Source organism: Hippopotamus amphibius, chromosome 1 (assembly GCF_030028045.1).
Source record: "Hippopotamus amphibius kiboko isolate mHipAmp2 chromosome 1, mHipAmp2.hap2, whole genome shotgun sequence".
Lineage (NCBI taxonomy): Eukaryota > Metazoa > Chordata > Mammalia > Artiodactyla > Hippopotamidae > Hippopotamus > Hippopotamus amphibius.
The window spans coordinates 164,603,044-164,616,253 of NC_080186.1; the positions used below are offsets into that span (position 1 = coordinate 164,603,044).

The 13,210-nt window shown below is 40.7% G+C and overlaps 1 protein-coding gene across 1 annotated transcript in view; it reads left to right on the forward strand.

Moving 5' to 3' along the window:
- Positions 1-348: 348 nt before the first annotated feature.
- Positions 349-13,210, forward strand: part of TRPC7 (transient receptor potential cation channel subfamily C member 7) — a 127,154-nt gene continuing 114,292 nt past the window's right edge. The window contains exons 1-2 of the mRNA XM_057748479.1: positions 349-570; positions 8,656-9,433. Of these exons, the coding sequence (XP_057604462.1) occupies positions 569-570; positions 8,656-9,433 (780 nt within the window). The 5' untranslated portion in view covers positions 349-568. The remainder of the gene's footprint in view (positions 571-8,655; positions 9,434-13,210) is intronic.

A 13,210-nucleotide genomic window follows, 5' to 3' on the forward strand; every position in this document is an offset into this window, starting at 1 on the left:
CACAACAGGTAGAAAACCAGTTCATTCCTCATTTTCCATTTAACACATGAATATTCTGCTTCAGGAGCCAGAACCTGCTACCTTATATAATTGAGGTGTGTGTGTGTGTGTGTGTGTGTGTGTGTCTGTAAGAGAGATACGCCGTTTTGGGGCTTGAGTGGGGGCAGGCAGAAATCCTCAGGAGCTGTGGTAGGGAGGCAGAGTTGCTACCTCCCTTTCAAAGCTACTGGGAGAGGGGGTGGGGACTATAACAGCCCATCACCACACCGCATGCCAGTCTCACACACGGATTCTTCTCCGTCATGTTCCCTGGGAAATTTCCCCCAGATTAGGAAAAGAACAGTAAAGCGGGTCTGCCACGGAAGGCGAGTTTTTACTATTATAACACAAAGGACAGTGGAGTGCGCTTTCACATCCTCACAACTCCACTCACTCGACCAGCTTCATACTTCAGCACCACGGAGAGTAGCATCTATTCCGCTACCACCCATGGGGAGCCAGATTCCTGGGACTCAACACCGGATTCCGGTCATCTAGAGAAGGGACAAGCCTGCGTATGTAACCCTCAATGTAAGCAGCTATGCTGATTCTTTCATAATGATTTTTCTAGTAGAGGTTGTTTTCTTGCTGAAATATGGAATTAAACTTTATTAGCTCTCTCCCTCTTGTGCATTGCTTTGGTTTTTAGATGTAAATCTGGATCTAAAGTCTTTCTTATTTGCTAGGTTGGTAGAGAATTTTTTTGTTACTTTTCATTGAAAGTCTAAGTTTACAAAGCCTTTTAGAAACAGGCAACTCAGCCTGGTAGCCCAGTCCTTTTGTGCTAGAATGTTGTTTTATTCCTAAAAGAGAGTATACGTGTTGTCTCTCCTCCCCCTACTTCACTACTGACAGTTTTTAATTTGATTTTTTGTGGTTGTATTTATCTTAATATAAATACAGGGGTAGGAGGAGGAAGAAGCTATATTCTAGTAAGTTACCACCATTAAAGAACTACAAGTGGGAAGAAGGAGATTATTATTTTTCTTTCCTTTTCATTGTTGAAAACATGTCATTTAGACATCCATTTCAACATAACGAATGTGCTTTTAATAAGAGAGATGTAATCTGGCAGGGTTTTGACACAAGCTTTGAAACTCTTGAACACAGAATCTCCCTCTTTAAGTCTAAAGTTGTAAATTCACTTAAGTATGATTGAGTAGACATAACCAGGATGCTACTGTCATTAATTGTGATTTAAAGGCTTAATGGATTTAGGGCAGATTTGAAAGAGGCAATAATGATTGACCCTGTCTGGTGGCACTCAGTGAATTTTTGCCTCAGAATGCCACCTGCTGGTGAGTCCTATTTCTGAAGCACTAGGCACATCAGATTTATGAATGAATTCACATTAAATCCAGAATATTCATTATGGATATGATTCAAACACACTCTCTAAGATCTTTTAAACAATGACATTGGTTCAATCATTTAACAACTTACCAAGGTTCTATGTCACAATTATAAGTTCAAAACAATTATTCCTAAAGACACTTGCTCCTAAGTTTAGGGGCATGTAGACCAGCTAACTCCTTTAGGCAGTAATTAACCCAGAAAAAATTAAAAACTACATTAAGCCTCATTGATGCTAATTACACATGCATGCGGTATCCTGGATGAGAGGATCTCTTACTTAGGAAAAGCAATCAACACTGCCCGCACCGCCCCCTCCCCCCCCCAGATAAATATTCAGCATGTTACTTTTCTCAGTAACGCATTTCATGATTTAAGGGCCTCTCTTACTTTTTTGGTACTAGATGTTTATTTCAGAATCTTGTCACAGAGGTGACAATAAACAGTCAAAAGGTTACACGTATCTATTTTATTCCAAGACAAACCTTTGGAGGAAAAAAAATATGTAACTATAAGAACTTCTTGTTTCAGCTCTACTTGGATCTATACATAAAGAGATATAGATATCCAGTTTCATAACTCCTAGTTCCAAATAGACCAATAAGGATTTAAAAAGAAAAATAAAAGAAGCACACACAAAGCACTAGTTATATTTGCATGTCTAATATATAAGGTAGTTTGAAAATACTAGGAATAACCTCTTCTCTAAATGATGTTATTTGGTGAAAATAAGTTGCTGATAAAATCATTTATTAACATTCAGGAACACTGGATAATGTTTTTCAATCCAAGATGCAATGGGAAAAAAATCCCACATGAGCAGAAGTGTTTGGAAAGTATATCTCAATATAATGTATTGTATTGAGTAGCAGAAGGATACTTTGCTTCTTTCCTGTAGGACCTGACTGACAAGGTATATGAACTCATGGACATTCATGGAGTAAATAAGCAAATATCCTTTTTATTCAAAATATATGTGTTGCACAAGCAAATTATTTTCACTAGCTTTGGTGGGAACTTGAATGCTTTGGATCCACAATTATCATAATTATATCAAACTAAGATAGTTAATATTATCCAGTTATTACTAGAGTGCTTACTAAGCAGTGTAATTTATATGTACTATCTCACCTCAACTTCGACAAAATAAGGAAGATGATACTTAAAAATAAGTTAGATGCCTTTGGAAATACATTTAAAAATTTTAGGAGTATTTTGAAGAAGTGGGACTGCCTCAGTCACCCACGAGACTTAATACACCCTCTGATATTAGCAGTCTCACCTAGCAACTTCTGGGCCATTATTTAAAGTGGAGCTAACTGGAAATCAATTTTCCTTTGGAATGCATATCTTATTTTAAAAGTTGCCAGTTAACGAATAGGAAACAGTATTATTTATAGGATTACATGGCTCCCGTACTTGTAAGAAAGAGGACGCTAGTAAACGTTAACACCTCTGTTTTAGTGGCTTTCCTTAATAATCAACCCAAATTCGAGTATTTAAGAATTAAGTTATTTGACCGTGCACCATATGCCAAGCATCAGGGGTACTGGATGCCAGGTGCATATTCCGTATAAACAAGTAATTCCCCTGCCCTCAAGGATCCTGCACTCTAGTGGGGACGTTTACAGTCTAAGGAAACTTAGAAAAAATGCAGGAGGAAGATGGATGGCAGTGGCATACCAGCTAAAAGCACAGGCTTCGAAATCAGACTGATTAGACTCCTAACAGCACATCTACCACTCACAAATTATGCAGCCTCACATGTTGTGTAGGCAAAAGTGGTTAATTTACTTGAGCTTCACTATATCATCTATTAAATGAGAATGACAATAGCAAATACATCACATAGTTTATGAGGATTTAAAGTAATAACGCATGTAAGGCACTCAGCACGGTGCCTACAGTGTGGTGAATTTGCAATAAGTGGTAATCATTACAATTAGTCATTAAGGAAAATAGCCAAGCTTATATGATTTGTGTGAATTTAAAACAATTCCTATAAAGCAGTTAGCACAGTGTCTGGCACATGGCTGTGTAGGTTAACTCTAGCTATTATACAGTCATTTAGAAAAATAGTTAAGCTTTATGTATCAGTGTAGAGTAAAATGTAAGCCAATTTACAATCTTTTACTTAAGAGTACTGATATATAAGGTGTTTGTCATTATTGTTATGGACATTTGTACAAGGCTTTACAGTATCCAGGGCATTTGATACACATTATTTCATCTTGACTGTAATCTTGAGGCCCATGGAGGGTAGATTTGAATATTTCCTTTCTATTGGTAAGAGAACTGAGGTTTAGGAGAAAACTTGAAATCACTTGACTATTTCAAAACTGTCGCTCTGAACTAAAACTCACAATACGTACAGTTGAGAGAGGATGCACAGACCAGAACTAGGTTTTCCTAGATGACTAATCTGACTCCTGGATTTTGTTAGGTTCTGCATTTAGTTGTGGAATGTTACAGACTGAATTTGTTTCAGGATTGGGTAATTTCTACGAAGACCTATTGTGCATGTAGCAATTTTACGAAAACTACAATATCTCTAAAAGGACATTTTGATTAAGTATGGCCTTTGCTTCATCAGTAATTAACCACAGTCCCTGTCTCCAAAAGGCTCTGTGGCAATGCTCTTTTGCAGCAGGATTCAGGGTGTAGAATTCATACTTTTTGTGCATCACTGACACTTGGTTTCCTTCAGACTGGCTGATGCATCTGTAAGAGAAGCTTGATAAAAATAGCAACCAAGGGATCAAGAGGGAGTTTAATAATCAGTCCTCCTCTCAAATATGGTTTTGTTTCCACTGAAACCCTTCTTCTCAATGACATCAAATGTCAATGTATGCATTTATGGAAAACGAAAAAGATATAGAGTAACTTAATTGAGGTGTTTGATGAGTGATCACTTGCTATCTCAATAATATATGCAAATAAAAAGACATTTGCATTCAAAGTTCATTTTTAAGAAAAATATTAAAGAAAGGGCAATCAAATGCTACCGCTTTTTAGGGAGAATCATTTTGCTCTTTACTGGCAGTAAAACTGACAAGATCCCCAGAGTCCAGCAGAGCAACACATCTGATTCATGAGTGTGAGCTTTGGCCGTCAGCTATTGTGGACCAAATGACTTAATCTTTCTGACATGTCATCTTTTGTGGATTCTTTCCCACCCATGTGAAAAGTATGGCAAAAGCCTGACTATAATGTCAAGATTAAATGGCAAGGATACTGTGGCTAAATATTTTCATCGGTATATAAATGTTTAAATGGGGGAAAAAGGGAGAGGTTGGTAAAAGGGTACAAACTTTCAGCTATAAGATGAATAAGGTCTGAAGATCTAAAGTAAAACATAGTAACTATAGTTGATAACACCATATGATATAATTAAAATCTGCTAAGAGGGTAAAACTTAAATATTCTAACCAAAACATATAAATATATACCAATTCACCACAATGTATACTTTAAATATTTTACAATTTTGTCAATTACACCTTAACAAATCTGAAAAAATAAAACAAATGTTTTAAAAGCATCATTAGAAGAAACTAACAAAACTGTAAAACAACTATACTCCAATAAAAATTAATTAAAAAAAAAAACCATCATTGAATAGAAGTCAGAGATAATAAGAACTCCCAGTGAGGTTAAAAAGCATCCATCAATACCTGAAACAATTCACTTAGCTGCAAGGTTTGCCGTGAAACCCCTTAAGTTGAGAGTAATCTCATGGAGTAGCAATGTCCCACTATACACTTGCGTGCATACATGATTTGAAGACCCATAATGTTTCATCAGTGCCACATTCTGTAAGGAAAGGAGCACTGCCAATTCTGTGAGCATCCAAATGTATTTCAAAGCTGAGGTATTTAAGGATGGGAAAGAGAGGTTTGTTTATTTCTTACCAGATCTGAGTGTCTCCTTTCAAGGTCATTCAGAAAAATGCATGTCAAGTGATGAGGACATTTTAACTTCTGACAAATACTAACCACACACATTTTTTTTCTTTGATAAAACATGATTATTATAGAAACATCAAGATTTATATGATGCGCTACTCTTGTGCAGAAATTATTTGCCTTAAGGCTTAGTCTTTTTGCTTCATCTACCTCAGTTTCTCCACCTAAAAATGAGAATGTTAATACCTTGTTTTTTGTTTGTTTGCTTAATGAGGGGAATTAACAAACGGTGCTTTAACATCCTTTAAGTTTATAAGCTACAGCATCTATGACATCCATATGGACTCTGAATTTAGATTGGGTTCTTAACGGGTTCCTTGTGAAATGTTTTTCTGCTCTGACTTGGTTCAGTAATTATTATATTTCCTTTGAATTAATCTCTCTGTGGCTCATTGCTGCATAATAGTTGTGTACTCTTGACCTTGGCACCTGACCTATTCTCCCTCCTGAGCAGATCTCTGATGGAAAAGTGACGTGGAAACAAGCTCAAGCTCCAGCTCCTTCTAGGACAGCTACTGTTGCATCTCTGACACATGGCTAAGGTGCTCTTGAGTCTCATCTCAGGTTGAGTTGTAATGGCAAGCCCAGAGAGGTACTCCTGAGAGGGGAGAAGCCTCATTATAGGACAGGCTGAGAAATTCCATGAGAAAGAGTTTTAGTTTTCGTGGACTTAATTCCCACCTGAGTATATGTCCCCAGATAACAGACCTTGAAACTGAGTTTATACCATCTTCTGAAACAAGGCCCTTTGGGGACACAAATGGGGTGACTCCTTAGCTTTCAATTCAGTTATCTCCTCTCCTTCTGAAAAACTTATAATAATAAATGGCTGTGCCCAATTTGTGAGTCCTCCCCTCTCCTATAAAGCTCTCTTTTGGACTCCCAATCTACAGTTTGCAGTGGCATCAAGGAGCACCCTCTCTCCCCTGGAATGATGGCAGTGTTGAGAGAAATGGGCTCAGGAGAAGCTCATAAACTTGAATTCTGAGAATCTTTTCCCCAGCAATCTTTTATCAATGTGCACTTCAGAAAAGTGGATGGCAGTTCAGAAGCTCTTCCCAAAGGAGCAAGGAGCACTCTCTCAGGATCTACCGCCCACAGTTCCTTTCAGGGAGCTGCCCATCGTTATTCCTTCAACTTTTTTGCAGATGAAGAAGCTGCTCCTCTGAATAGTTTAGCAGCTTCTCCCAAGAAGTGTGACTCAGGCCTAAGCAGGATCAAAGTACAAAGTCTGACCTCCAAGACTCTGCTTTTTACCAAATTGGGGCCCTGAAATGAGCTAAAGCCAGACGAGTTTGAGCATGTCAAAAGGTAAAATGAGAAGAAAACTAAATAGAGCCCACATTTCAAAAATCACAAGATTGAATGACACTACATTTTTTTACAATCTCAAAATACTAGGTATAATTTAAAAGCCTTCCTCTGTGATTACTTTTATCTTTTACAAATGACTTAAATGAAATACTGAGTACTCAATGCATAGAGACACAACCAATAACAAAAAGACAATTGGGAACATAGAAACTAGTTCAAAACCAATCCCCAAGTACTTACTCTTTAGAATAGATACTTTCTTATGGAAATCTATGCCATTCTAATATTATCTGAATAATTTGAGTGGGGGTAGACTAGAAAGAGAGACTAGAAAATATGGGTAGAGTCAACTGGAGAATAAAAAAGTTTGAGAGGTTCAAGTTTGTAGAGAGTTAGAGAACAACCTGGTCCAGACTCTCTATTTTACAGTTAAAGCCTCTTGAACAGGGGACCTGCTCAAGGAGTCAAGGCGAGCTAAAGATGGGATATCCAGCTCAAGCTCAAATTACAAGACAGCTATCATTCTCTCCAGTCTGCCATTTTAAAACCCTGACAAACTAAAGGTTAGGTAACATGTCCAGATTGGCAAAAGGTGGAGCCAGGATTCCTACTCTAGACCTTCTGACTTGAAAGCCTCTCTCTCTCTCTAGAGCCTGTGAGCCACAACTATTGAGCCCGTGTGCCACAGCTGCTGAAGCCTGAGCGCCTAGACCCCATGCTCAGCAATGAGAGGCCACCTCAATGGGAGGCCCGCATACCACAGTGAAGAGTAGCCCCCTGCTCGCCGCAACTAGAGAAAGCCTGTGCACATCAACGAAGACACAATGCAGCCAATAAATAAATTAATTAATTAATTAAAAAAAAAAAAAAGAAAGCCTCTCTCTCAGTTCCACTTGTCTCAAGATCTTCATCTGAGATAAGGATAATAGTATCTATGTCACAGGGTTTGTGCAAGAATTCACAGGAAATATATGCGAAGTACGTTAACCTCTTAGTATAGTTCCTGGTATACCAGAAGTGCTTAATAAATGTTGACTACTACTAATAGTATTAATGTCTACACTATGTCACAATGGGAAAGAACAACATGTTAGAAATGAACCCAGCATATAAATTAACCTGTTTTTCCATCCATATAAAAATCCAGTTTTGATCTTAAGAAATTATGACTGAATATCCTCAGGAAGGCTGCTTCAGTGGCCATCAGTAAGCGGCAATGAATCTAGGCCTGCTCCATGCAACACCTCACCCTTTAGTAGGTGCTCAGGCTGCATGGGGACGAGAAAGCAAGCACAGTCCTGATACAGTATAGCACTGAAACAAAGATGTGTGGCCATGCCCACATGCTGCTGCAGTTTTGTCCTAGTGTGGGAGCTCAAGGGGGTAATACACCTGAAACAAAGGCAACAGTTTCCATGGTGGCCATTTCTATGGCAGAACCCCTAAAGAACAGGTCACATCAACAGGCAGGAGAGGGCAGAAAAAAACAACATGGACTGAGTACTTTCTACATGCACGTTACCTCATTTAATCCTCCTTTGGACTCTACAGTACACACAAAGTTATCCAAGGTGTACTGGAAGCACAGAGAAGTTAAGCTTCAAACAAATGTAAGTTAAACAGACAGCCCTTGGCCTGTTTCAGCCACATCATGACCCCACACTCTCCACCTCCACCATTAGCTTGGCCTAAATCCACATTTCAGCTTTTTGGATACTCCTCCACCCAAGGCGGATAGACCGCTGTGTAACTAAACCAATATTCTTCCATTAGTATAAGAACAGTTCAGTATTTAATAGTTCAGTTATTAACTTTATCTTAATCTCAGTGATAGGACAATAATTTCTAATAAGATTTCATAACTTCTCAAAATATTTCAATCATGACTTTTTTTTTCATCTCAACAATTTTTGTTTGCTCTGCCCCTGGGGAACCTTCAGGATCCTGGAGGAGTAACTAACATCTTTGCCTTGTCACCCCCCAGGTCGGGGAGCAGCACCTTCAAAAACATGCAGCGCCGGCACACAACACTGAGGGAAAAGGGCCGCCGGCAGGCCATCCGGGGTCCCGCCTACATGTTTAACGAGAAGGGCACTAGCCTGACGCCGGAAGAGGAGCGCTTCCTGGACTCGGCCGAGTATGGCAACATCCCAGTGGTCAGGAAAATGCTGGAGGAATCCAAGACCCTCAACTTCAACTGCGTGGACTACATGGGGCAAAACGCGCTGCAGCTGGCCGTGGGCAACGAGCACCTGGAGGTCACGGAGCTGCTGCTCAAGAAGGAGAACCTGGCGCGGGTGGGGGACGCGCTGCTGCTGGCCATCAGCAAGGGCTATGTGCGCATCGTGGAGGCCATCCTCAACCACCCGGCCTTCGCGCAGGGCCAGCGCCTGACGCTCAGCCCGCTCGAGCAGGAGCTGCGCGACGACGATTTCTATGCCTACGACGAGGACGGCACGCGCTTCTCCCACGACATCACGCCCATCATCCTGGCGGCCCACTGCCAGGAGTATGAGATCGTGCACATCCTCCTGCTCAAGGGCGCCCGCATTGAGCGGCCCCACGACTACTTCTGCAAGTGCAACGAGTGCACCGAGAAGCAGCGGAAGGACTCCTTCAGCCACTCACGCTCCCGCATGAATGCCTACAAGGGACTGGCAAGTGCTGCCTACTTGTCCCTGTCCAGCGAAGACCCTGTCCTCACCGCGCTGGAGCTAAGCAACGAGCTCGCCAGACTAGCCAACATTGAGACGGAATTCAAGGTAACTCTCCCACTTACCACGCCGCAGGCAGATTGCTCGGTGGGCTCTTCCGGGTGTGTCCAGGAGCCAAACGGGTTACCTTCCGGTCTAACACGGGGTCAGGCTCACAGGGAGGAAGACAACTTCCTCAACCTGTGACAGATGTAGGCCTAAAGGAAAAGCAGCCCATTAGGTGAAATATTTGAAACCACATAAATGTGGTAAAGAGGTAACTTAAACACAAATCCATACAGTAAAAGACATGCAGCGTACAGGCAGGATTATTCTGTGGTTCTGGTGTAAATGCCTCAGCTCTGCCCCAGGCAGCTCAGGAATGTGTAGGATACACTTGTGGCTGTTTCCTAGTCCAGGTCTTGGACTTATTGATTGTCTCACCTGTACAGTTTTCATATTTGTCTTGTTCATAGCTCTAACCCATCCTGGACTATGTTGACCCTAGATTCAATAGCAATAGCTTGCTGAATTGAGAAAGGCTTGCAGTTATGTCAAAGGGCTGAGGAGGGGGTACACTAAAATAAAAATAAAACTCTCTGTAGAGTTGGGCTTGTCATCCCAGTAGATATGCCCAAGGCAACCCCCCTGAGAATACCTGGAACTACAGGTTAGCCCAAGGGATGGAGACCCGTCTCCAAAGTCCGTTATTCAATAGTGGTCCTGTGCTTTTACTGTCAACTGACACTCCCCCTGAAAGAGAAAACTGGGGCCTAATTCTTTTGACAGTTTAATAATAAATTAAAAGCGAATATTTAGTGGGCACTTACTGTGTGCCAAGCACTAACTTCTTTACCTATATGACGTTGTTTAATCCCCTCAAAAACCGTTGGTATGGGAACCATCATTGTCCCCATTTTGTATGAGGGCATAGAGGTAGAGAGGTATCATATAGCCAATAAGTAGTAATATCATTGTTCTGATCGAGGCACTCAGACCCCAGAGCCAGCTCTTAGCCATTCTGGGAAGTTGTTAGTCAGAGGACTTGTTCACACATTGGGCTTCTCAGAATTTTGCTTGTCTCTATCTGAAGGACACCTTCCACTGCAGAAGGTGTGGCTGAAAGGGTAGAAACTACAACTGGGCTCATAATTTCCCATCAATCAGAGCCTGTGATGCCATGGAACACACAAAGAGATGTCACATGTGGGGCTGACAATGCAGCTGGCACAAGATGCCACCGGCAGGAAAAAAGTTCATTGTCCAAACAAGATGTCAGTGCAAGAGTTACCCCTGCACGGGACACAATTAGGTGGTTAAGGATTCGTAACAACTCACAGCAAAGGAGGCCCCATGGACCATACTGTTCAGGAATATCTCAAAGGAGGAGATAGAATTTGGGCTTTAATGAGCAGGAGGAACTGAACCAGTGGGAAGAAGGAGGCAAGTGAAGGTGAGGTCCAGAATGGCCCACAGCAGGCAGGGGACTGATGAGAAGCTCCATATGACTACAATAAAGATATCCTGTAGGGTACACAGGAGGGAAGCTCAAGAGATGAGTGGGCAGATCTCAGAAAGCCCTGCATGTCGAGCTGAGCAGTTTGGATATTATCTTCTCAGAAATGGAGAGCCCCTGAAAGTTTGTGGTTAGGAGACTAAAAGGAAAGCTAGGGTTTTGGAAATGTACTTGACTGGTAGGTAACATGAGTTAGAGGATTTGGAGTGTGAGACATTGAGACTGAAGAGGGAGACAATTTAGTTACACAAGCATGAGTCCAAGGAAGCCACTTGGTAGGAATGGGATCACCCACAGCCAGGCACAGAAGAACCAGGCCTACAGGAAGCTGCAGGGCACTGCAAATTATGAACAGATGAAAAATCCTGTAATTAAACTAATTTTACTCCATCTGTCCCCTTATCTTGGATCCATCTACTGAACTGGAGCCACTTCCATAATCTCTGTAATGTTCATAGACTCATCTAGAAAAACTGGTGGATGTAGATGTAGAGATTAACCAAAAAGCTCCCAAGGAATGTGGCTATTGCTTCTCATTTCCTTGTTTCTGTACAGTAAACTCCACCTACCAGCAATAAGGCCAGTGATGTCCCAAGGAAGCTTAGTGGAATTTTGCTTGTTCCCTAGGCTTCAGACTAAATCCACACAAGCATATAAAAGAAATGGCTAAGCCAATTAACTTAGATATTTCTGCCCAAGAAAAAAACAATTTAAGCAAAAAAATGTTTTTTGGATCAGATTATCTGAATAATTGCACAGTTCTCTACTTATCTGGAATCTGGGAGCATGCCAGCCTTACTAAATAAAATGATGCTAGACTAACATTTGGAAGTACATCTGAGCCACTTGTTTTCTTTACTAAAACCCAAAGTCTGGCATATTTTAGTATATATAATATCTAAAACTGGAAGTTTGTTGAAAGCATCTACTATGATATTTTGATTTAAAAAGTAAATTATGAAAATTATGTACAATTAAGAACATGACTAACATGATGACAAATTTTTTCTACAACGCAATGAATAAGAGTTAGCATAAATACCTTTGCTGGCTATTAACATCCCCTTAGTTACCTTTGTCTGAAATAATGTCTTTCAGATTGTCGACAAATAGTGCGTTATAAATTAACATAAGCGTTCCTTTAGAACTTTATTACTTATTCAACTATGCTTGTATGTGCATTCCTGACAGTATAAATCTTCTCAAAGAAGAGAGCAGCTTATTAGCAAGAGGGAAGTCAGACTGCAATAAAAGAATAAAGAGCAAGTGATGTGTTCTAAAATGCAATCTTCAGGAGTCTCTTCTGCTTTAGAGGGACTACACATTGACAACTGTAGCCATGTGTCATGGAGATGACCCACTGTCATCAACTGTATAAAAAAGCTATCAGGTTCTCACTGGAGATGTCATAAGTCATCCTCCAGATCTTATAAAACACTCATTCTGGGAGTGACTCTTCCTGACTAGAAGATACCATGCACGAAAACCTGGATTCAGTTGCCCAAGCTATTGTTTTTAGTCTTTTTAATTTAGCACCACAAGAGAGTTTAGTCATTAGCAAGAAGTACAGCCAATGTCAAGGTCTCCAGTAAATTCTGGCTGGAGTCAGATGCCTGCTGGCAAGCCGTTATTTTTAGTGTGGAAATTATGCACATATTTTCTTATGTCTCTCTAATCTTCTTGGGTCTCGAAAAAAATTAAAACTTGATGTGGCCAGTGAGGCCTTCCTAATGCCATGACTGGTGCCCAGTAATCTAGTAAGAACTCCATAAATACTCGAATAAAGGAAAGCCTAAAAGGATAATCATGTCACTGATGAAGCAAGTGACTACTTTTATCTATGATTTAAATTCTTCCAACACCTCTGGATTTAATAGAGGTATCTGATGGACCTGGTGAAATGGGGATGCTCTAAAGGTTACAAGGTGGTTGAAGGGATAAAACTAACACATGTTAATAACTGAAGACCAGTCATATGCTGCACCGTCTGGGGTCAATGACCACTAAACTCCTGGAGGGCAGAGTGTGTTTTCTTGGCCTTGCCTACACAGGACAGAACATGTGGCATCTGGGAGCACTGCCCACAAATGACATTTTGGTTAACTGGTTTATCTATACAGTAGGAGACAAAGAAGGGGAAAATCTGTATCAGATGGACTTTTCAGAGGCGTTTCATCCTGAGAGAATGGGCTCTCTGTGTTGAGGCACCTGGAGTAACATGGAAAAATAATTTGCCTATCTCAGTTGAGTTACAGCTTCTGCCATCAAGAACACAATAAGGTCTTTACATTTCTCTTGAATTAGCCTGCTTGGTTTTCTTCACTGATCAT